Source organism: Athene cunicularia (genome assembly GCF_003259725.1).
Source record: "Athene cunicularia isolate RWA chromosome 10 unlocalized genomic scaffold, athCun1 chr10_part1, whole genome shotgun sequence".
Lineage (NCBI taxonomy): Eukaryota > Metazoa > Chordata > Aves > Strigiformes > Strigidae > Athene > Athene cunicularia.
Genome location: NW_020799112.1, coordinates 22,380,889 through 22,405,785, shown reverse-complemented (window position 1 = coordinate 22,405,785; position 24,897 = coordinate 22,380,889). Strand labels below are relative to the sequence as shown.

The window sequence follows — 24,897 nt, the reverse complement described above, 5'->3', positions numbered from 1 at the left end:
AAGAGGAAAGAAAACCAAACCCAAGAAACACAACACTCTTCTACCATTCCCACAATCAAATGAAGCATCTGTTTAAAATTTTATAATTGTTCCTCAGTCTTCCAAAGGAAATAAAAGTAGATGTCATTAGTTCAGCTTATTGATTTTTCTGCCTGTCTGAACCAATTGAGAAGCAATATTGATTAGGACTGATCCTTTCCTAAGGGCATCTGATAAAGAAAGGAATACAAAAATACCACTGAGGATAGCAAAAAAGCTTTGTATTATCAGCACCAAGCTTCTCCTGACTAAGTGCCCGAGGTCCCTGCACAGAGGCAGATCGCTTACACACGTAGTTTGCAGCACTCTCCGCAGAGAACATTCATGCTCGCTCCGAACCTCATCTGCCAACACGGATCCAATTACTAAAGAATAATCAATGACTGGTTATTCTCCTGAACGCTGCCGAGTCCCGTCTGCATTACCATTATAAATAAACAGGCAGCACCCTTCAAAATTTGCCTCTTTGAATTTTATGAGGCATATTTCCAGCTTCAAGATAAATAAGCCTTTATTTAAAGCAATATTTTCCCTAAGGAATATGTGTTCAATAACCAATCTAAAAAAAACCAAAAAAAACCCAAAAAACACAACACCACAAAAAAACCCAACCCACCAAAATGAAAAAGGTTTTTATTACAGTGAACTAAGAATATAGCAAGCCTGATTCCAAAGAGAACACAGAAGAAGGGGTAAACATGACTCCTTTTCAAATTTATCCCTTTCAGCAAAACCAAGAAACAGTTTTACAGCCTCGGGGGAAACCCCATGGCCTGACCCAAAACATAAAGGCTTTTGCAAAGGCCCTTATGCAGACAAAGGCCTTAAAGGGGTCCTTTCCCTAAAAAGTATTCTCATAAAATGAAATGCAGGGCAGTCATCTATTCAAACACGAGGGGTGAGGTGGGGACAAAGGAATCACAGCTACATATGGGGGCTGGGGGGTGCACTCATGCACCTTTGTCACAGGAAAGGAGAAACTTTGTCCTGCAGCTGCGCTCACGCGTGCAGCCAGCTTCCATGCAAACCCACAGGCTCATCAGCCGTGTGCTTACATCAGAACGGTGTGCTGGGGGTGAAGACGGCTCCTTGCTCGACCTATTTTAAAATGGTTTTTAAATTGATTCTTCCAAAGAATTTGAGCCTAAAAGTAAGAAACAGTTTGACTACTTTGGAAGTTCTCTTTTCCCCAGCCCAATGCTATGAATCTTTAGAATCCCAAGGATACAATTTGATGCCAAAGTACTGCTCTGCCTTCAATGAACTTCTAGGACACCGGCCAGCAGAATTCTAATACGTTACTAAACAGTTCTTTGATTTTCTTACTTTGATATAAAAAAAGAAATGTGGACAAGTAAAGGCCTACAGATGTCCTTATGTAATATTCCTTGCAGCTCTCCAGGACTTGGGCTGGATATAGATAGGAAAGCCAAGCTGTCCTGCAGAACACACCAACATTTTTAACACACACTCCATGCACTGCACTGTTGCATGTAAGGTTTTACCTTTTCAAACCGTACTGGTACAGGCAGTCAGCCTTGTGCTTCTTGGTCTAAATCTCATTCATTTAAAAAATTCAAATGTATTAGCAAACGCTTTAAGAACTCAGATTTTCCTAGGGTAGCCATAGCCAAACTAGGCAATAGTTTCATCCAAATACAACTGTGTGCCTTTACATTATTCATTAATTTCTACCAAAAGAATAATATTGTCAGGAATAAAAGCATTAGCCCATTATATGCAACTGATTATGACAGGGCCATTGTGCTGGCATAAGGCAGGAGGCTGCTTTGGCAGTGAAATGAGAGCTGCCACTTACCAACTGCACACTTAGATCTTGAAACTGCCCCCCCTTTCCCCCCCAAAAGAGTCAGCTAGACTTCGTTTTTCCTAGTTTTGTTGTATTGGCTTCCTTTTCAAAAAGGTTGTGCTTTGAGTCCCAACAGTCAGGCTGACCCTACTTAAGGCAGAAAAACTCTCTGAAGTTTAAATAAAATAAAAAAAAGTACTGAAGTGTTCAGTTAAAAATTGGGAGTTTAGATACACTGATTTATAGAAGTAACACAACAGCACTCATTTCCACCAGACCCTCTCTTACCCCACCACACAGGCACAGACAAGCTCACTTGGTGTTTCTCTCCTCCCCAGAATTACGTAGAACAGATCATTAAGGTCATTCCTTGCCTTACTGGAAACTCCAAATGCTGCCCCGGGTGGAGCAGAAGTTTCACGGATGTGTCTGCATTCAGCGAGCCATCTGAATGATGCGAAGCACGTATAAAATATGTCTTACTATCTCAGATGTCTTGCTTTACAGATGAACCTGACAATTTGCACGAGCGAGTTTAAAAGAACACACAAAATTGAGAAGTCCAACTCTGCTAAACTTGCAAAATCCCCCAGCTAAGTTTTGTAGGTTATTACTGTGATTCCAAAGGAAAACCTAGCACAAAATTAAAACATTAACAAATCGCTCTGGGAGATACCAGTACAGTACTGAGGTTTGGGCTGCAAAAAGACCATTCACCTGAGTTCCACGTCACGCAGTTTCAGCCAAAAATATAACCAAGATATAAAGTGTTGAATTTCACTTTACTCAAGTCTCCAGTCTTTGGAAACCGTAATGAATATGCACTCCAAAATAGGAGCTGAATTTGGAAAAACACTGCCATATGATGTAAATTCATTTTAAATTTAAATTCTGGAGATATGTTTGCAATTATCAGCATGTTGTTAAAGAATCTCATCCTGAGAATATCATCAAATAGTAATGTGAAATACAGTGTTACCATTTTGAGAACAAAGGGACCCTGAATGAGTAATCAATAGCAACTGGCAGAAAATGAGGCATTAATTATGATCCTCTCTAGTGTTTTGTCTCAAACAAGGTTTCATTAAATATATTGTGCTAACCTGTACATCTTCAAGCCATTACCAATAGATTTGATCAGATACATTTTTGGTCTGTTTCAGGAGGGGAAAAATATCAGAATTAAAAAATCAAAACAACATCTAAAGTGTTATATGATAACTTGAGCATTTTCTCTTGATCAATTTAAAGGAAATCAGGGGTTGCTAATAAAACATCTCAGGAGAGGATCCTCTAACAACGTGCTGATAATTGCAAACATATTCCTCATTTTAAAGAAATACTCAGATCTTATAATCTCAATGTAGTCTCTTGAAAATTTAATTACCATCTCCTATACCTAAAGTATCATGCAGGTTTGAGAAGATAATGACAGTCATCCATCAACTGCATCCTGCCAGTGTAATCAGGCTAATCTAGCTCACTGGAGTAAAAAACAGCTACCTAGGGCACTAAACACCGAAGTGATGCAACATCACAAACAAAATAACAGACAGTTAGTTTTACTATCTTCCCAATTAACGTTAGCACTGACAGACAGCAAGGTACCAATACATTCTCTTCTTCCAGGAAAGCTTTCCCGGATCACCGTGAGCTGCCTGTTCAATGGGAATCCTTACAGGGACTCTGCTGCTACAGATGATTCCGTGTGTTTGTAAATATGCTGAGGCTGAGCACAGGCACAGAGGAGGAAGGAGGAATAAGTTTATTCAGAATTCCATATATGTTTTCTGAAGCAGTGGGAGGAGTAAAGATGAAACGTGAAGGGAAGGAAACTTTCTGTATTCCTTCTGCATCTGAATGGCTTTAAAGCACCTGATCAGCACAAGGCATTTGAGCGAGTCCCTTCTCTTCTGCCACAGCGGCTTCCCTGCACGGACACTGCATATTGGCAAGACTACAAATTCTGTCTCAGGCTTCTAAAAGCAGCACCCTGCTGATGCTGGTGTCCAATCCCCGAGGTTGTGCTGGCTCAGCTTGTCTTCGCTCATCCCCCTGGGCAAGGTATTTTTGCATTGCTGACTGAATTCTAGGCAGGCATTACTAAGCATTGTGATTACAGGTCAGGGTCTCCTCCCTTTGCCTTTGAATCTTTTTGCTACATTATGAAAACAGTAATTTGAACAGCTTCCTTACTATGATTATACAAAAGCAGAAGGTTTGTGGAGAACTGCAAAGTGTCAGAAGAGAAGCAGCTGAGGGGTTATTCATCTACTTCTTAATTTTTTGGTACCAGCCTTCCTGCTTTTCTCTGTGATTACAAGATACGAGCATGAGAAGTCAACATTATAAAAGATTTTATGCTGAATCTTATTTACAGAAGTCAGACTATAAAGGATATTATAATGCTCAAACTATCCTTGCATCTGTTTCTCCCTCTGCATCTTCAGCAGAATGATTTCAAAAGATATCAGACCATTAGTAGAATGTTTCATGTATATGGTATGGAAGCTGTGCCTCTCCTCTCCCACACAACCAAGAGAAACACTGCACTTGCTCTAAGCACCAAGTCTGAAAAAGCGTAACATAATGAGGGCTCAAAACTTATCATTAATAGAGCAAGCAGGTAATTGTTAGGACTCAACATGGAGGACCCGTATGTTTTCACATGCGATCGAGTGAAAGCTAAACCCAATACTAGAGTGCTGGTAAACCGATAGACAAGCCCAGCAAGTATCTCGGGCTACAACCCCCTCCCCTTAACAAATGTTATCTTCCAGTCCCTGCTCTTTAGAAATCTGTGCCATCAAGAGCGCTACCATCCTGCAAATCACCGCGCAGTACCTCTGAAACCAGGGCCGGCTGGATGGTTTAGTTCCACAGAAGAGGAACCAAAATGGCAAACGGGTCTTGTGCTTCTTTCCATCCGCTGCCTGCTCAAGCCACAGTCTCTCCTAGCCCATCCCAGGCAGCAAATGCTAACCAACAGGCTGCTTACACCTCCCTTGTCTACTCCCTTCCAGTTCTACTCAGGGCCTGTGTTCATCTCGAGAGCAGCAATCCGTGCAGATGCCAGGTTTGGAAAGGGACTTTATCTCCCTGCGAGGTAAGAAGGGAAGGTAAACGGGGGCTCAACGTGCTAGAGCAGTTGTAGACAGAAGGAATACACACTTGGGGAAAATCCAAAGGGCAATCCAGCTCATTCGGACAGATGGGTATGGCTGGGAGAAAAGAACTGAGCTAATCTTTTCCCTGTCCTCCAATAATACCATAAATTTGTAACTGAGAAGCTCCCCGCTCTGAGGCAGTAAGATGAGCCGCAGACAAACAGTCATTGGCCAGAGAATTTGTATCCACACTCCATGGTGTAGCCCGCTTTTTACTCCCTTAAGGAGCAACGTGCAAGACACTAGACAGGTATTGATTTACAGGATGTTCATTACCTTAAATACCAAACAATCAAAAATTAAAAGTAGGCAAAAAAATTTGCCAACCCTAAATAGTGTGAGAAAGAAGGGCAAAGACAAGTAACAGTCTGTCTGCCTAAGAGACTCCAGATGATTTCTAGCAGAACTGCTCCCCTTTTATAAATAGCATCCCTCCCCCGACTAGAACTAATTCCCGGCACCTGCTACCCCCTTCACTGGGGGATGTCTTCCCTGATGAACTTCAGGTAGTCACCTCCAGCTCTGGAAAAAAGAGACCTAGCCTGCGCCCAGTACATTTTTACTTTCTAAAACGGTTCTGCAGGCTCCTTATCTGCTGAGAGACAGGAGATATTCTCCCAATAGCAGAGTGAGTAATTCGCTTCTAGGAAATCATAATCAAGAGAAAGTTAATATTGCTTGATTTTACTGAGGAAGTAAAATGAAGCAAAATAAACTCAAGTTTGGACACTGCATCTGCCCTTAAACTATATATCCCTCTCCCCATCCCAACCTTTTAAGATGGTATCAGTTGGCAGAATCCAGAGTCGCTGCTTCAGTTAACACTGTGTCAGCCTTTCCATCAGAAGCCACGTTTCTTAGAGACTGATAGCTCAGCTGTAAAAATCTTCTTTGGGGAGACACCCGATATCAAAGGTGTCAGAGAGGAGGAGATTAAAAGGAGAAAATTTACAAAATAAAATAGTTTGTCAGCTTTAAAGTTATCTTTGTATTAAAAATCCCACACATGCTCAAGCCTTGAAATTTTTTTATACTTTATACTTCCATAAATCAGGATTACTTGGATTTAAATAGACATTATGTTCTCTATACTGTTTCTAAAACTATATGAGGAAGGAAGAAAAGCAACTGGTGCCACTGCTTGTAGTCTTTTCTAAGGCCCCGCAGATAAGAAGGGGCCAGAATATCATGTATTTTCCTGCTCCATTGGAAGATCCATCTAAAGCATCTTCAAACATACTGCCAAAGTGAGCAGGAAGAGCTTTCTTTTTGCTCTTTAACAAATATATTACTTAAAAAAAAAAAAAAAAAGAAGAAAGAAAACCCCTTGTGGCTCCACAGCTGATGCAATCTGACCACAAAGCGGTAGCTCCTTATAATCAGCATGTTTAAAGTGGCCGTATTTTTTCCTTACTGCACACAATTACATAGGGGTATATATTATATCTCTCTGTATATGGGTGCTTGGGGTTTTGGTGTCTGTTTGTTTGTGTTTTAAAAGATCTACTTGCAAAACCTTCAAGTTTTTTGTTAAGAAAAAAACAAGCCTGAAGGGATCTGAGACACACTAGCTACAAGGTTTAGCCTAACATTCTCCAGAGGAATTATCCACGCTCCAGCATCCCTTTGGCCTCAGCATTCCTTCCTCTGTTTCTACCACCTAGGTGTGGTCCCAATACGCCTATTTCCAATCGTTCCTGAGAAAAGCTGCTTACATTTTTCTATTCGTTTAAACCCTTTCATTAGTTCCCTCCTTTCATTTTAAAATTGTTTCAATACCTTTACAATGTTCTAGGGGAGCAGCCAGCACATCCTCAACACAGAACAACTATCTAACTATTCCTCTCGAGGAAGCCAGAGGGAGAGAGACCCACTGCCCTGCGAGGAAACACCCACTGTGTTTGTCCTGCGGGGTTGTCCATTACTCCCCCAGCTCCCAGGGAGGCACCCAGTGCTGACAGCTCCGACAGCGCCACAGGGAAGCCAGCGAGCAGCGGCCCCCTACAGTGGCCCTTGTACGAGAGGAGCGACTTAAGAACTCCCCAAAGCATCCCAGGAGCAGCTGCCGAGCCGGCGGCTATCCGGGGGTTCCACCCACAGACCCGGGCAGGCTCCTCTGGAGCTCCCGCAGACGGGTAAAGAGCAGCCACAGCTACAAAACGTGATGTCCCACCAACTCCTTTGTCTTCTCCGACTCACACATTTTAAGCAACCTTGCAGCTGTCACACACCACTACAACTCGGTCCCACTACTCGCGGTCACTCGTTTCTTGCACTCTTTGCCACTTCAAGTTTTTGTTCTCACAAACCCATGTTTTCCAAATTACGTTTTTCATACTGTTCTTTGCTTTCCCGTTTTTGTCAGCAGATCCCAATTCTGCTTCCCACATACATTTTTATACACTCTTACCACCTAGCACACACATTTTTGTCTGTATGCTTATTCTTCCAGCTGTTTAATGTTACCTACTATTAAAAAAAGTTATTTTTCCCAGTAAACTATACACATACCTTAAAATTATATCATTTCTAAACGGATTAAAGACTCTTAAGTTGGTGTCACTCAGTTCTACTGATTTTTCTCCATGCAGCAAGCTGGTATCTACGTCCTGCTATGGATACTTCTTTCCACTCTTGCTTGCATCTGCCTCACCTCACCCCTAACACAACACAGTTGCCATTTTTGGCCACTTTATGATCCAGCTTTTATGTTCTCCCCAGCCAACTCAAATTTCTGGAGTTCTATTCCAACTACACTTCAACCTATGAGCCAGCTGTCAGAGCATCTCTGAGATACCACTTTCCCCAGCTTGCAGGGTTGGTCTTTAAAGTAGTTCGAGTGGAATGCAAATATAAAGTCTTTTTAAATTTGAAAGAGGCAAATTACTGACTATGCAAAAGCAAAGTAACATAGACTTGCAAACATTTCTTTTGCCAAAGTGATCATCTGTTAAATTGCCCAAGAAATTGGTGCTAAAGGCATTTTTTGGGTTTATTTCCAGGTTTTTTAGTGTGTTCCTTAAGAAGGGACAAAATTCTTTTGCACAAAAATAAAACAAACTTTTTGTCTGTGAAGGACTTAACGGCTCATAAATACAAGTTTTCATGCTTCTAAACTTATTCTTTAATAAATGGCTATATTTGCAGACAAGATGCAAACCTTTAAAGTTACACATTAAACTGTGAAGAAGGTTGTTCCTAAGGCAATAAACAAAGAAAGGTCACAAATTTTTGCTAAAAAGCCAGCAGTATGAATTCCAGTTGCTCAATAACTATACTGGATTAAATTTGATAATATTTTTCAGTGCAACTGAGTCGGGCATATACAAATCTGGCTTTCTCTGACTGGCACCCAGATGAGGAGAACGTTTCTATGTTGAACCATAGCAAAGGGGGAAGATGGACGAATTTGTTCCAACTTGCTTCGATAATCAGTGAGGAGACAGCTAATTTTTTTTTTCCAAGGTACTACCCAAGTAACAGCATACCTCTGAAGTAATTTAAGAAAAATAAAACATGCTCTGAAGATGCACAAGGGCAACTACATCTGTCTTAATATTCCATTGAAGCGTATTTTTTTTTTTCTGACAAAGAAACTGGTAAACCCTGAAAAGTTCTCTGAAATTATGTCTTAATATATTTACTTGAATTTCTCATAAGGAACACTAAGTATGGTGCCGATGTGTCACAGTGCAAAGTTCAGGCTCATTTAATAATGCCTGATGTGCCTTACATCATGCTGCAGTGATGCAATAACACGCTGCGAAACAAGTCGCCTCACATGAGCTCCACAGCAATGGCAGAGCTGATGGCTAGGGAAGGGAAAATGGTGCACCAATATTACTGGAAACAGTGATGGACCAGTTCTCTACTGGATTTTTTTTCCTTCATTCAAAAAAATGAAGATTCTGAAGCAGACTTATTTATTACCAGTATGCACAAACTTACACAGTAATAGCAGCAGGAATGAGTTAAAAATCCATGCCACTACCTCCACTACTAAATAAAAAATATATATCGTATACACAGCATCATATAAATTCTTCACATGATCTGTCCCATGCTGCACGAAATATACAGTGCACACGTACATATCGCGCACTACATACAGTAGATTTTATGCAGCATTATACAGCAGTTTTACATAGACTCAATTAAATGTATTTAGTAAATAGAACGCAGAGCTCCTTCCAGCACTCACGTATTCTGATTTATCATCAATTAAACTTCTTTCTAAATGGGTTTTATAACATTTAAAGTGTCACGTCATCACACAGAACATACAGATTAGTGAGTTAGAAAAATACATTATGTCTCTTTACTGAAAGGTTACACTTTCAACAAAAACTGGTGACTGCCTCTTTAGTTCTTGCCTAACATCCATTGCATTGAGCTCTGGATTTTATCTCCTTTCTTGCACATCGGATAGTACGTGGACTTGAAATTATTATGAATGGAGGGCAAATGCATTATCTCCTCATGTCAAAAAACCCATAATGTGTTATTTTTCATGGATCATTGTTTAGAATTAAAGCAGAACATTAAGGGCATAGTCAGAACTAATTTACTGTCCTCAGCCTGGTGATGCCAGCGGGGAGAGCCAGACTTTGCCAGGCACACGAGAACAGGCACTGTCAGGCTAAAGGAGCATCGTCCCCCAGCTCTGCCAATAGCTGGGGCACTTACGGGCTCGTGGGGATCAAGTTAGCTCCTGTGAAGACCCACAGAAACAATTAGAAGAATTAGTCTAACAGCTATACACATACTGCACACATTTATCTCAATTTCACTTTGAAAACAGTGCAGATCCCTGGCTGAGAGCTCCGGCCTGTCAGAGCAACGTGCAGTGACAGCTGGGTGCCTTGTGGGCGACACTGGAAACGGGAGCCGTGCATCCAATAGCCGAACTCTAATCTCGTTTCTTTTACAGAAGCTGCAGTTTTCAGTATTAAATTACACAAATGTAAGGAAAACCCTTTTTATTACAAGAAACTTTCTGAAAATTATTCTATATCTGAGATTCGTGAAAGGATGCCCTGCCCCAGTCTGCAGTTACACAGCCAACAGGAGCGAGGGAATCCCCCACAAAACCACAGACAGCCCTCCCACTCCTCCAGTTCCGAGACACAAATAGAGACCTCGCACCAAGCTGTGCAGCACTGCATTGCACTCTCAGAGCAAAATACAGTTTTTACATTTCTTCTAAACGCTGCCAACTCTTTGTCCAGGTAAACTTAGCTGCATAAGCCTCGATCTGTCATCTTACCCATCCACTTGGAGTCTACATACTCTGTCAAACACTGGGGAGAAGAAAGGGCAGCAGGAGTTGGAAGGGTGCGGAATACAGCGAATACCCGTCAGGAGGAGGAGAATACAGTGAAGTACCAATACAGCCAAAAAAGGAAGAGGGTTCAGAACCTGATTGCAAAGCACTGGCCGAGCACAGGTTTTAACGTAACACACACACATACACCATCAACCCTCTCAACACTACACCGCAGCTCAGCACAAGGCAAGTGCCTTCTTAACCACGGCTGTTGGCACCAAGGGGCCCGGTGCCAGCGCTGTACTCTAGGAAGCTCCGTTTTGGCTTGCTTAAAACACCTGATGGAAACAAAACCTGAAAGAATGCACGTCCTGCTTGGGAGAATATTCGTAAATTAGCCGTATTCACATTTCTGTAACTAAATGTTCCATCTAAATCCCATTACTGAAATTGCTTGGAATTTTAAGCTACCCTGAAAACCAACCACACAAACTCCTATCGCCTAAACGTAAAGCCTGTGAGTAGCTCGCAGGCCACACAAATCACTGCTTAGATAATTTTCAGTAAAGTGTGAGAAGTGATAGCAAGAGTCTTAAATATTCCAGTTTACAGCCGTCTTGAAAATTGTCGGTCCAGCCCTCTGTAAACTTAATCGGAAGGAAGAATTAAAACTCACTGCACATCCAGAGCAGGTTGTTAAACCGTTTTCACCACCGACATAGGGGAAGAACTTCAGCAAAAGAACGGGTTAGGCAGTGTGTGGAGAGGCTGGGTGTTTCAATTCATCTGCACCCGATACGATACTCCAAGACGGGCTCTTGCCATTCTCGCAGTTTCAGAAGCCGCGGGCACTGCCTTTGGGAACTCATGGCTCCGGCAGAGCGTGGGCACCACAACGAATGGGCTTGCTTGCTTTGTTTCAGGGAGGAACAAAAGCAGCGGCTTGTAATTCCTCAACAATTTAAATTTAATTTTTTGGAAGAATAGTGGAAGAAACAGGCTGCAAATGCCAGAAGATAACGAAGAAGTGATATGGAATCAGCTGGAATAAACTATGTAAATCCAATCTCACTTCCTTCTCAGATAGCATAGGAGGTGTTTGAATAAGGTTTTTACTACTCGTTTCACAGGTGTACCAAGGAAACAAGGACAAATAAAACTCCTGCTGAATACAGAGCATAGCTCTTGCAAAAACAGTAGCTAGGGGTTCATCATCAACACTGGGTGAACATATTAACTGAGACTTCGCGGGCATCTGTTTTGGGCATCATTCCACCTTTTAATTAGTGGCTCGGATGAAATCTGAACATCACATTTACTAAATTCACAAAGCAAATAACCCAGAAGGATCTACAAACGCAGTGCAAGCCTGAAATTCAAAACTGCACTGACAAATTTAAAGAGGGTAGAAGCAATGTGTTAAAAGGTAAATGCATTTTTGCATATGGAACCTGTAAACTGAAAAATGTAGGCTGAGGAATGACAAGCTGCCCAGCGTTACCATAAGAAGGGACTGGGAAATTTTAGACCATGACTGGTCCAGTCAAGCAAGTATCGAAGACTGGACATTTGTTATGTAAAGGGCAAACACCACACAGCAAAAAATTAACAGTATTGTCAGAAAGATGCAGGAAATTTCTTTTTGCCATAATGGCGAGGCCTTAGATGAGGTACTTCACCTAGTTTCAAACACTGGAATTCCCTAGGGTTGTGAACCTAGGAGAACGTCCAGAGCAGAGCATAACCTTTTCTACAAATATCTCAATTTGAGATAGTTACGTATCTGCTATTAAAGATATATCTGCACTATATTCAGCACTATACACACCAATATAAAAATTAACTCTGTTTATGTCTTATCTTTTCTAAGGACTCATCATCTCAGTCACCTACTGGATTCCCAGCCTCTACAGACTTAAAAGAGCACAGATTCTCCTCAGTGTCCACCTCTGCAAGACACGCGCTAGATGCTTTAACTACAGTGGTATTTAGGTAAGGCATCAGGGAAACTTTTAGGAGCAGCGTGTTTAAGTGATGGAAAACAACCCCCCGTGTGCTCTTGCAGTCTCCTCCATCGCTAGAGGTCTTTAAGACCTGGCTACGAGCAGCTGGCGGGGCAATGCAGCCGATTCTTCCTTCTGCTGTCAGAACGACCTCTCGGGATCGCGTCCGACCTTCCCTACGATAGCTTTCCAACACTGCAGCTACCGTAAGAGCTGTACTGCAGGCACTGCCATGGATTTATGAAAAATATAAAAACACCAACAAGATTCAGAACTCCCACCACGTTGTGAATTAGCAAATTATTTCAAACACTGTCAGATTTAACTGATAAGACCAAATTAAAGTAAAAACTGTAACTTATCACATAGATTTAAATTTCATTTCCATTTAAAGTTCACTCTATGATATATTTGCTATTATCCTGACTATAAAAAATGAAACAGATTTACCTACAATAACATTTATCCCATATACTAAAAATGTTTAAGAAAGAAGCAACTGTGGAAGAAAAAACGGTAGGAAGCATATAAGGAATAAACTGAATTGGAAGTGATGTTAATAGAAACAAGTACGGGTAAGATTTCAGCTTTAAAATAGCTACATGTAAAAAATTAATATTAAATGGTACTAGATAGAAACAATTAGGAGATACAAAAGCATTTCCTCAGTGAGAAGCCAAACAACAGAAATTACACTAATTATCACAAAGCAAACCAGCATTTTATGCAAAGTTAACATAAACCCATTTTCCAGTGCAGAACATCAACTTAATGAAAGAGTAATGCGGAGATTAATTTGCTTCAAACTAACGTGAGTTTAAGTTATTATATTTAAACACAGTGCATACGGAGTTATTTGAACAATGGCAATAACACTACTACAATGTTTTACTGTCTAGACTGGCAATAACGTGAAGCCTGTGACTTGAACTTAGAGGTAGGCTGCTTTTTGTGAGAACCTCACCCACACCCTTACAAACGGGCCTTTGTTCCCCACATCTGTGTTGCAGAGAAGCAGTAAAGGTTGTGAGAATGATCCTTTAATCGGCAAAGCCGTGTTAGGATACATTGCCACATGGTGCTGCCCGTTCACACTTCCCAAACTACTAGTTAAAAGACTCAGGACCAAGGTGTCAAGCTCCTGTGCTAAGTTTTGTCCTCCAGAGAAAGATGTTCCTGAAAATTTCAGTTCAAAGCAAACAGCCTACTTACAGTGAAATTAAAAAACCATTCCTCTCTGAGAAAACAAGCATAACAATTTAATTTCTTAGAATTAAAATCATAATATAGTATTTAATTTTTTATCAACAAATGCTGAGTGTAATCAAATGCTAATTATACTTTTTAAACACTCAAACTTCCTGCACATTCGAAACAGACTTTTAAACAGTGATCAGAGCATTCTTAAATGTGGGTCATTAGAAATAATATGGAAGAAATGTCCACTCTGAAACGAAGATTTAGAGAAAAGTAAAGTTTTCTTAATTAAAAAAGACATCATCAAACCACAACACACAGTATTGCACTGGATCACCTAATTATTAAAAATTGAAAACACTGTTTTCTTTTAAAAATGCACAAAATCTCCAGTAGGAGCAAGAGTGAACTAACGAACTAACTAAACACAGGACTTAATGCTCATGAGCTACAGAACCATTTGCACTTGCAGGCAGCAGAAGTATCTCCTCTAAGTGGATGTATGTAAGTGCAAGTCAATTTGACCACTTAAAACCCAGAAAATTTATTTTGCACATTGTGGAACACGTTCTTCTTTATTATCTTTGCTAGTCAGACACATTCAAGTAACTTAAACTAAATTTCAGTTCAGATTATTCCATTTGCTTTCAACCATCACTATACTTACTTGACAGCCTGGTAACCCCGTATCTCTAGCATACAATGGAAATGGACCTCTATCTGAGGTTTTGCCTATAAAAGAAAGACATTGGAAATTAGGTTCTGTTGAAAAATCTGCTAGATACCTGCATCAGTTGTCCTTATATACGCCATTCAGAAAATCTGTTAGTATCACAGAAAATTTACAAGAATAAAGTTGCATAAATAAAAGTAGGCTTTTACACCCACTCCACGCACCACGGCAATAGGTGACATACTTACCTAACGCCATTTCTGACTTGACTGATCGGTAACAAAGAGCTACTGCAAGTTTTTATTGTTATAAAATATCCTGAACAGTATGTTTAAATCAAAGGGGCAGAGGTCCAGCTTCACCTCCACTATCAATGAGCAAAGGTGGGGACATTTTAGACATTTCTCCTTCCTACATGAAACTAAGACATAGATGGTATCATCTTAGGTGATGAACATACTAAGCAGGAAAATCAAACCAACAAAACCACATGAGAAGTGAACAAAAACTTTAATGCAGAACAAGAAGAAAACCCACACCAAACTTAAACCACTGCTGAATCATTCACCTCCTAAATCCTTGAAAATCCTTCTGTTTCATGTACATTCCGGTGGGGTATAACACTCAAGCAATACAACTGGTCAAGAGAGCAAAGCAGACTTGAGCCACGCGTACCCCATTGTTCTCAGTGGCCGCCCTCTGAACTTCAGCAGTTCCCACCCAACGGGCACGTTTGCATATTAAAACTCAGCGTGGAAGTTTTCTAGCAGAGCTCAGAAGTTTATCAATCAACACTTGTTAAAAAATAAAATCTTGAATAGAAGGTCTCTGCTGAACAATGTCAAGAACCCAAGAGTCAACAAGCCTGTGCACAACAGGAATCCCCAAGTGCACACGCCTGCCCTCATCCTGACACCGCTGGGACTAAGGAACATGCCGTAACACCACTCGGAGTCCTACCCAAAGGTAAGCACTATTAAACCATGTTCTGTGGGAAAATGCGTATCATCTTGCCCACCCAGGCACTCCCTTCTCCAGGCAACGCGGGTGACGACCAGTCCTCCCAAGAAGGAAATGAGCATTTCTACACGTTCCCGTTTCAGTAATACATAGCTCCATGTTATTGCAACTGCACTTCCAGAACAGGACTTCCTGTGCTTTTTCTGATTTTCTCTATTACTACTAAAAATTCTTAAATGTCATTTCATGAGAGGAAAAACTGAAGTATGCTTATTGTTCATTTAGAATGTGCATCTTGTGTAAGCAGAGAGGAAGAGGAAGTCTGAATCTCCTGGAACAACATCTCTGCAAGATTATCATCTCGATAACCACATGCAGTCTGGTCAACAATAGTCTGCTTGGAAAATGGCAGCTCTGCCGTAACAAAGGGAGGAAGAAAGTTAACATTTTTCTGCTGAAGCAATTTGCCTCTAACAACTATCGAGCACCAAGCAAATAAAATACCTAGCATGCAAAATTACATGAAGTAGGATGAATCACGCTGTTCGTATTAAACCAGACTCAGCATTTTCTTTCCAGAAAATGAGAATCTTATACCACATGATAAACAACTTGGACTGAAGCATGCAGTATTCCAGGCAGGCTTTAAAACAAATATTTGTTCAAGAGTCAATTACAGAGGCTAGAAAAATTATTATTTAAATTATGGTTTGTGTAGCAAGCAAGAAATTGTTAGATAAGAATGCATAAAGTCATGTTATTTAAATGTTATCACTTTAAAAGTTTGACGGGTTCATACTAAAGGAACAAAGGCTCACTAGAATAGCCCAATCTATACTGAATTTCATTTCAAGAAATGATGGAGAAAGGTCAAGGCTGCCTGATGCTGCACTGCCTAAGTATTTATCTGGAATTAGAGCTGGATCAAATTAACATTTAACTGGTTTAACCAACGGGTAGGTCCCACGCACAGTGTCTGATCAGTGCATCCGATGAAGCTCAAACACACAGCCAAACACATCAGAGCAGAATTCCTTTGGTGGCTTTTAGCTTATCAAATACCTCTAAGTATTCAGAGTCTCTACTGATTGACAGAAAACCACAGAAATGTAGAGGCGACTGTAAAACCCAAGGTTACTGGAGGACCTGCGTTTATGGGGATGCAAACTTTAAAACCACAGTGACACTGAAAGCTGAAGCAGGCACAGAGCTGACTGGCAGGCCCGCCCCACAGGTCCGCCCGTTGAGCCCGTACACCCGCTCCGACGTCTCCTCTCCACCCTCCCGCAGGAGGGGTCTTGTCTGGGGCAGCGCTCGCTACACAGATGGCAACAGCACCTTTTATATTGTGGCTGGAAGTGCAGAAACATTCGTGCTCAGCATGGAGGGGACAGGAGGAAACTCACTACGGCACTGGAAGAAGGAGAGGGGTGCACAAAAACACGGTTAAAAGCCAAAATCCTCGCGGGGTTTTCATTTGCACAGGTTTGTGTGAGCAGGGCTGTGAGGCGGCGTGTAGACGCACCAGGTGGGGAGGTGGAGTAATGCCCACGTGAAATTCATTTCCTTTTCAGATCCTATTTTATTTTCACAACATCTTCACGAGAAGCAAAGCAACTCTGGCCAGTTTTCTCAACCCCAACCCTTCCCTGCAGACCTGTGCAGGAATCACCAGCTCCTTGATCGCCTTTATCACGTACCTCCCAATTCACATGGTCCAAAAGTTGTGCGCTGTCATTTCAGAAGAAAAACCTATGCCTTGCTTACAAAGTAGCACCGTGGTAAACCTTCCTTCAGGTTACACCGCAATGGCTCTACATCCCAGAGCTCTGTCTCCCAACCAGACTGGAACTAAAGCAATGGACATTTGAAAATAACTGAGTTGGTTACATACAGAAATCTGAAGTCTGCACAGATCAACTCACAAGGCATTTGAATCTTGTAATAACTTGAAATGAGTTTGGCCGTTTGGGCTTTTTCGGGTAAGTTTCATGTGTTTTCATCAATACAAACTTTAATAACCATATCACTCCCTAACAGAGACTTAAAGCCTAGTGACTAGAGTTAAAAAAAAAACCAACCAAGAAACTCCCGCAAAGCATTCTGAACCACAAGTATTTCCTAACTTCATAAACTTAAAACCTTGACACATGCTTTAACAATTCAAACATTAATAGGCATTTAGTAAATCATTATTTTTCTCTTGCAATCACTGTCTAAATGGGATATGCTCACAACTTAATATAGCTTTTGAATAGCACACCAGGAATTGTATTCCATAATAAATCTATCTGTATAACAGCTGTGCAGCCTGAATTCTCTAACACAGAACGAACTGAAACAGCAAGGCGCAACGCGATAGCGGGCTGGAGCGCGCTGCGATAGCTGGGCGAGGACTGCTCCCCTGGATGTGCTGGAAACGCCTGCCAGCCGCCGAACGGCCTTCCCCCACCGCCTCTAGACAATGCCTGGTTTAGGAGGGCACGGCAGAACAGAACTGAAAAAAGTGACTGCAATTTCTACAGAATTCACCCGTTAGAACTGAAGATCTTCCTACGCAGCGCTAAGGATTTCTTTGGCTGGCGACAAGGAAAGCGCCAACAACGAGGCAACGTTTCTCACCCAGTCGGAACAGCACGGTGACCACAGCCGGCAGCTCTCCCTTTGTCAGACACGGAGCACTCCTGCCCTACTTGTGCAGAGAAGCATCTTTCAGTGCATCTCGAAGCATGTTTTTACAGTTCCTAATCATCATCTCACCACTGATAACACCGGTCACAACAGCCAGCCTACCCAAAAGTCAGTCGGTAACAAAACACTGTTGGCAGCTTTGAGGAATTTTTTTTTTTTTTAAGAAGTTATTAAACTGGTGTTGGTAGATTTGGCTAAAAATTATACTGTCTTCTCCCCTCCACGTCCAGTAACAAAATATCCAGCAACAAAGTACCTGTCTTTGTTGCCCACAGAATACATTCAAATAATTTTTCATATGCAAATCCAACATAACAAGCTGCGAAAGCTATGCTGACAGGTGCATGGGGATGATGCAAGGAAAACATTCAAAAGTAAACATTTTTCTACAACTCTAAATATCACTTTCCAACTGACTACAGAGGCGAACGAAAGAATGCCAAGTGTACAGAATAACATCCTTGCTGCCTCCGGTACAGGCCCATTCTTTACTTTTTAAAATTTTGTTGGTGTTAAAAATTCTTATTCAGCAATTTTTCAGTGTGGTGAAAAAAAAATTGAGTTTGATTAAAGCACAAAACTGACCCTGCTCCTAGGATTTTGCGTGCTGCCTTCTTCTTAGAGGCAAGGCTGACACGTGCAGCCGTAACAGTTTCACTACTTACCTAGACATTTCCCACAGCACCGGAGGAATCACTTCTTCCTCTTCTGCTGCTGTACAGGCCTACTCATGAACAGAGGCTGTCACAGTTTTGATATCTGCCTTATACCTACAAACTTATCTCTAGTATGTAAAAGGCACATAATACGCACATGTACATATTGTGAACGTATATAAAAATATTACACACATTTTTCCTTATAATACTTGTGACCAAAACTGATGGAAAGGGGGATCTGAAGCAACACAATTTGAATAAAGTGCCTAAAACAAATGATCTCCTATTCTCTTCACAACAATTTGTTTAAGTACTACTGGCTAAGGCGTGCCAAGCACGCCGCTGGCTACCCCGAGGATGTGTAACAAGCCAGTGCCAACAAGTGCAGCTGCTGGACTTGCAGCACCCTCCTTCTGTTCATCCCAAGCCAAATTACTCACTCAGCTACGAACAATGAAGCAGCAACACAGGAAAATGCCAAGTGCAAGTGAGATTAGTGATGAACTCCAGGATCCCTATAGAGGTCAGTGATTAGCAGGTTCCCAGTCGTAATCACTTTCCTAACCCAGCCTTTATCTCATCACATCCTCCACATCAGCCCAGTCATCTTCCGACTGCCAACAGCTTCCCAATCAATAACCCTTGAGGCCTTTCCTCCGCGTCTTACCTTTTACCAAAGCGCTCCAACCTACAGAATATGAATTGTCTGCAAACCCCAAATACAGATTTTGAACCCTAAGGTTAGTAAGTCAGTCATACATAACACAATCACGTTACTGGAAGATTCTGTAATACAATAACAGAAGAAAAAATACCAACCTGTGTAACAAGGTGATGACAATGCAGCTTGCACAGACACTCACAAGAACGCTGGCCTGTGTGGTCTTGAAGGATGCATAATAAATGGTATGTACAGACTGAGCCATGGAAAAAAATACTTTTTCTTTTCCTTCCCATACTGTGACATCTTCTAAAACCAATTTTCCCAGATGGGAGAGAAAAGGTTTTAGCAAAGCTTGGTTTAATATTACAGATTTTTCCCCTACTCCTTTCTTTGGTCAAAATTTTGAAAACCATGATCTCTCAGAACAGCCCTAATAATCCGTAAGAAGTAAAAGATTATTATTTTGAGTGAGATTTATGGGATTTAACTGTCCAGTCTCAGGTCTGCCACAACTCCCCTAGAATTCTCTACATCATAAATTCTCATTTGTAAGATAGCATTATACTTCTGTTGTCCAGTCCTATTCCTTACTTGTCTTATTTGGAGCAAGAGCTGTTTTTCATCTCTAAATGGTCCAATATGTGGAAATTCTGAAGGTGGAATTACCTGGAATCAGCTTCTCATTATAACTCTTGCATTTTAGGAACAATGCTTTAGACAGCAAATACTAAATTATTGCTTTTGTTGACATTTGGACGGGATCATCTGGAAAAAAACATTTTATTTCATTGTGCTTTCCAAAGATTAGAAAAGTTCAGAAGTTCTTTGATACTTACAGTTGTGTGGACATTTGTAAATGTCTTCCAGTGTAAGAATTCTCTGGTCGAACTGACCAGGCAATAAATCTCAGGGTACATTTATTAAGAAGTTAAACACAGAAGTCAAGGGATTTTTTACAGCTTCTCTAACACAGTATTTTAAAAATAATGTCAGTGTGTGAAGTGGTATTAAAGAACCTGCCTCCCGAAGACATGCTTTTGACACTTTCATCCCATTGATTTGTAAGTACTTCTAAGAAAAGATGGAATATTTTGTCAGTTTGCAGAGCACTGCATGGATCTTGTGCCATAAAAACAATTTATTAATGCTCTTATGTACTTCAAATACACAGGAGGTAAGGGTGGACTAAATTCCACATTATATTTGGATTGACCCCGTGAACTTGTAATTTATATGCTCATGTCAAACTGAGAACATTTCTATTCCATCAGTGGCTGATCCATGAAGGCTCCTTCCCCAGTACTATTCCTGTCCCTTCACTTACCAGGCTCACACTGTGCTAAATAACAAATCAGATGTTTGCAAGGCTAAAAGGGACCGAGGTCTCTGGCAAGGAGATGCACATGAGTAACATGAGTAAGTCAAGGGGAAAAGAGAGAGTACAAACCTCTTCAATGAAGAAAGAACTTTCTTCTCCTCCCCCAAGCATATGTGGGCAAGTGTCTGTGAACCAAACAATTCCTGAAGAGCTGTTTAGCATACTTAGCTTCAGTTCTCCACTACTATGTCTGCCCTAGGCTAACTCTACCATAACGTTACTGCTCTGTTAACCCACTGATGTGTGCCACGCATAGACAGAACATCCAGTGGGGAAACACACTAAGAACAGCTGCACTAGAAGAGCACTATGGTGAGGGAAATCAGGGGTGCACAACACCCACAAGACAACAACCCAACCGCCTATGCACAGGAATGCACCACATGCCACAGAGGGACAAGCAGGCACTTTATCACACCTACACCCCTCACCTACCCACCCCATGCATCCTTCACTTTGTCTGTTGAAGTATTTCTCCCTTTGCCATCCTCATCTCATCTGTGTCAGGTGCACCCACCCAAGGAAAACCTTAGGGCTTCCTGGCTGCTGAAGTAGAGCAGCTCCTGCTTGCCTTAGTTCTCGGAGTTCCCATGGTTGGGGCCTTAGGGCGATGGGGACACTACTGAGCACAGGTCAGACCTGGCCGGGCATCAGTGGAGTCCCCTGGGGCAGCACGTCTGCTGCGGCCGAGGACTCTCCTCCTGGGTTGAACACCCCTCAAGGAAACCTCCCGAGGTCCCCGGGGCTGGGGCACTGCCCTCAGAACCCCTCGCGGCCGAGAGCCCCCCTCGCTGAGCGAGTGCACGTGGGTCACACCTCGGAAGGGGTGCTCTGTGCTTTGGGTTGCCCCTAAGCCCGAGGGGGTGTCCTTTGCTCTGCGGTTTGGGTGGCAGTTAAACCCCAGGACGCTGTTCTGTTCTCCTCGTACGGACATTCGAACCTGTAATTGAATAGTTGTGGAGGGCTAGTTAATTGTGTTGACAATAAGTTTTAAATTTTTGGTGGTTGTTTGTTTATTTGAGAGCCTCCCTAACAGCATCCCCAAGGGATTTAGCTAAAATTTTCAAGCAACTAGCGAAGTTGCTACTTAAAACTAACATGAGAAGCATCCCTTGCTCCCCTAGTGTGGAATTTGTTCCAGATCTAAGGACAAAAATTACTCAGCTTCTATCAGTGACTCTGAACATCAAGTACATTCTTAAGTCTAAAGTCAAGAGGATTTTATAATTGGAAATGAATAAAGAATCCATACTTTACAACAAAATGCTACACCTGTTTCCGATTAAAAGATTATTTTGGTGATGCTACTTACTACAGATTGCTAAATTACTTTTTTATATGTATATAAAATTATATAAAAAATTTAAAATAGTTACTTCTGTAGGTATCTACAGCTGCTCTCACCATCCAAGATCTATTAATTCCCATTAAATTTGCAAAGGCAGCTTTGTCGACAGAGGCAGGTTCTCCCTCGCCCATTCTCCATACGAACACGGGTACAGACACAGCGAGCAGTTACCACCAGCTACCACAATGCAAGAGGCACACACATGCAGGAGTACTCTGTTGTACCAAAGCCTGGCAGGTTTTGGATGACTTGCATAACCTAATCAAGCGTCACCCTGCCCAGGCCATGGAGTCACGGCAATCGCAGAGAGACAGGAGGCTGTGGACGGCGGCATTCCCAGACTGGGCTCTCCAGACTAGCAGGACCTGCTAGACTGCAAAAAACCCCAACAAAACAAAACAAAGAACACCAAACCCCAAACACCCATTAGAAAACCCAACATGTGAAGTCTTTTCCCAGTTTTGCTGCCTCAGGAGAACAATTCCTGCAGGCACCCCAGAACAACCAAATTATCTGCTACAAACAGGAGGGGACCTGCTCACAAGAAAGTGCCTGAAAGGAGGCATTTACTGTTTGGGGGCTGAAAACGCCTAACCAGTCATCGGCTATATGGGAGCTCACCAAGCCAAAAGGTGGAACAAAGTCTAAGCTAATACAAAGCACGTCAAATGTTAAGAGCTTAAAATAGGTGCTTTTCTTTCAGTACCAAAACAGTGTTTACAGTAAGGGACTTAGTCCAAAAATTGAAACTGTCCTACCAAGCTCTGAAACACTGAAGGTACCTGCACAAGAGAACACCACTGTGTTGCAGAAATTGGTATCACAGCCACACAGAGAATGAACTTTTAACTGTCCACTGAAAAAACACTCAAAAAATATGTCTCTAAATCATCCCCTCGTCTGTAGGCACCCCACATCTCCATACGTTTATGAAAACACTGATACCTCACTGCCAAGGCACCTGAAGGATGAGTACTGGTTTAAGTCATATAAAAAAAAAAAAAAAAAAAAAAAAAAAAAAGAAAAAAAGGCAACAGTTGCAAAGGAAAACGTGTGTTTGCTGTCTATTTTGGGAGGTGAGAGAAGTGGCATTCTTGACAGAGAAAGGAAAAAAGTCTTCATAAGAGATCATACTATTTGTGGGAACACGGCTAAAGAAACATTAACAATAACATCCCAGTCCCAGACATAGCCAAAGTGAACGCAAGTCTTGGATTTAAAACCACCAAGGAACATGGTGTGCTGTTCAATGAACTAAAGATAAAACTTCACCTGTCGATAACTACTGCCCCTCTGCTTGGCTGCCCATGCCTTACAGAGGCAGCACCACGCCGCTTTCAGTGACCTAAAGCAGGTAAGGAGAACGCTCTTCCTCAGCATGCCAAGAACACACGGCACGCCCATGGCAATATTGGTGATTATTTTATAGAAATGGTAACACGAATAAGAGAGAAGAAATATTTTCCACTGTAAGAAAGATGTAAAAGCAATTGCTACCATTCTGCACTTCTGTATCAGCAGGTCTAGATAACTTGACTCCAAAAGGATAAAAAAAAATTTTTCAATATATACAAACCAAGGAGTTCTCTCAAATATTAACACTGAGGGATTGCAAGATCTCTGGAAGAAAGTTCATTTTGTACAATACTTAAAGCAAATAGGATGACCCAAATAATGTCTTCCTCTGGTAGCAAATCATAAATAATGAAACCACCCAACTGGAGTTTTATTGTTCGAGGTTTAGATAGGATGCGAGTCGCTGTGGATGTGTGGGAAGGGCGTCTTTTACACGGTAAGCTGGCAGAGAACACTACCAATGCAGCCCATTCTTGTAAGGTACATGCCTTGATACCGTCAAATATTTTGATGACAATCTGGATGACTTTTAAAAAGAATAATTTAAAGGAATAATCTAATTACTCTTTTAAAATAATAACGCATTAAGGGAGTAAAAGCCAGGCACCAGACAAGGTTTTAGAATACAACTGTAAACAGAGAATCATCGCTGAATATTTTTCAGTGACATCAACATGACCCAAACCTTGCCCCTATATTTAGTCTTTTTTTCTCTTTTTTTAAAAAAAAAAATCATCACCTTGACAATCTAAACATGTCACTGGAAACTCAGAGCTTGTTGTCAGATTGAAACAATCGAAGACAGGCCACTGATCTGGAGCCCTGCGAACCCCATGTAAAGCGGCAAGCTGCCTTTTTGTTCAGCCAAGTGCAACAAGATGCCCGCAGGACTGGGACAAGGCCCTGCGGCCTCCTGTTCCTTAACGGGAGTTATCCTGGGAACTTTCGGGGTCCACTGTCACCCCCAGCCCTCCTGCGCAGGCACACACCCGCCCTGGCAGCCCCCGGAACCCCCCCGGCACCGAGCGGGGAACCCCCAACGCCTCCCTGTCAGGAACGGGGGGTACAGCGCCTGAAAGCCTTCCACAGTGAAAATGCTCCTGCTAAACCTAAATGGTATTCCAGTGTGGAAGTAAAAAAATGTGGGGTTTGTATCGTTTTATCTATTTTACCTGCTTGTACTTCAATTCCCTGCACTACAGAATGGGAGCTGAGGAGATTGCATATTATTATGAAAGCCTTTTATACACAAACTAGGATTAATTTCAAAGACTCTTTCCCATGTCATATCTAGCCTTTATCTCTGCTGTAAGCTCTCAACTACACATTACTTCTTGATATTAAACAGTCATAAACACTTATAAAAAAGGCTTTTCTTGATCCTGCTCTCTCTTGAGTACTCATCTAAGTCTCAGGATTTCAAGCACCTATTTTACTTCTCATTCAGTTGCTTTTCAACCTAAATTTATGTTTTTATCAATCTAACTGCATCTATAATTTTGTCATTACCAACTACACAGCGTATATGGAACCTGTCCTGCTTAATGTCTTTATCAGTGATCTGGAGGAGATGGAGTACACCCTGCAAAGCTTCGCTGAACACCACAATTTGGGAGGCGCAGCTTGCACACTTGAAGGTCTCACCACCATGCAGAGCAATGTAGATGATCTAGAGGATTGGGCCAA

General features: G+C 41.7%; 1 protein-coding gene across 6 annotated transcripts in view; it reads right to left on the bottom strand.

Annotated features, from left to right (window-relative positions):
- TCF12 (transcription factor 12) overlaps positions 1 to 24,897 on the bottom strand; it is a 169,803-nt gene that overhangs the window by 59,422 nt on the left and 85,484 nt on the right. For all 6 annotated transcript variants that reach the window (XM_026855652.1, XM_026855653.1, XM_026855654.1 and 3 more), the window contains exon 6: positions 14,150 to 14,214. In XM_026855652.1, the coding sequence (XP_026711453.1) occupies positions 14,150 to 14,214 (65 nt within the window). The remainder of the gene's footprint in view (positions 1 to 14,149; positions 14,215 to 24,897) is intronic.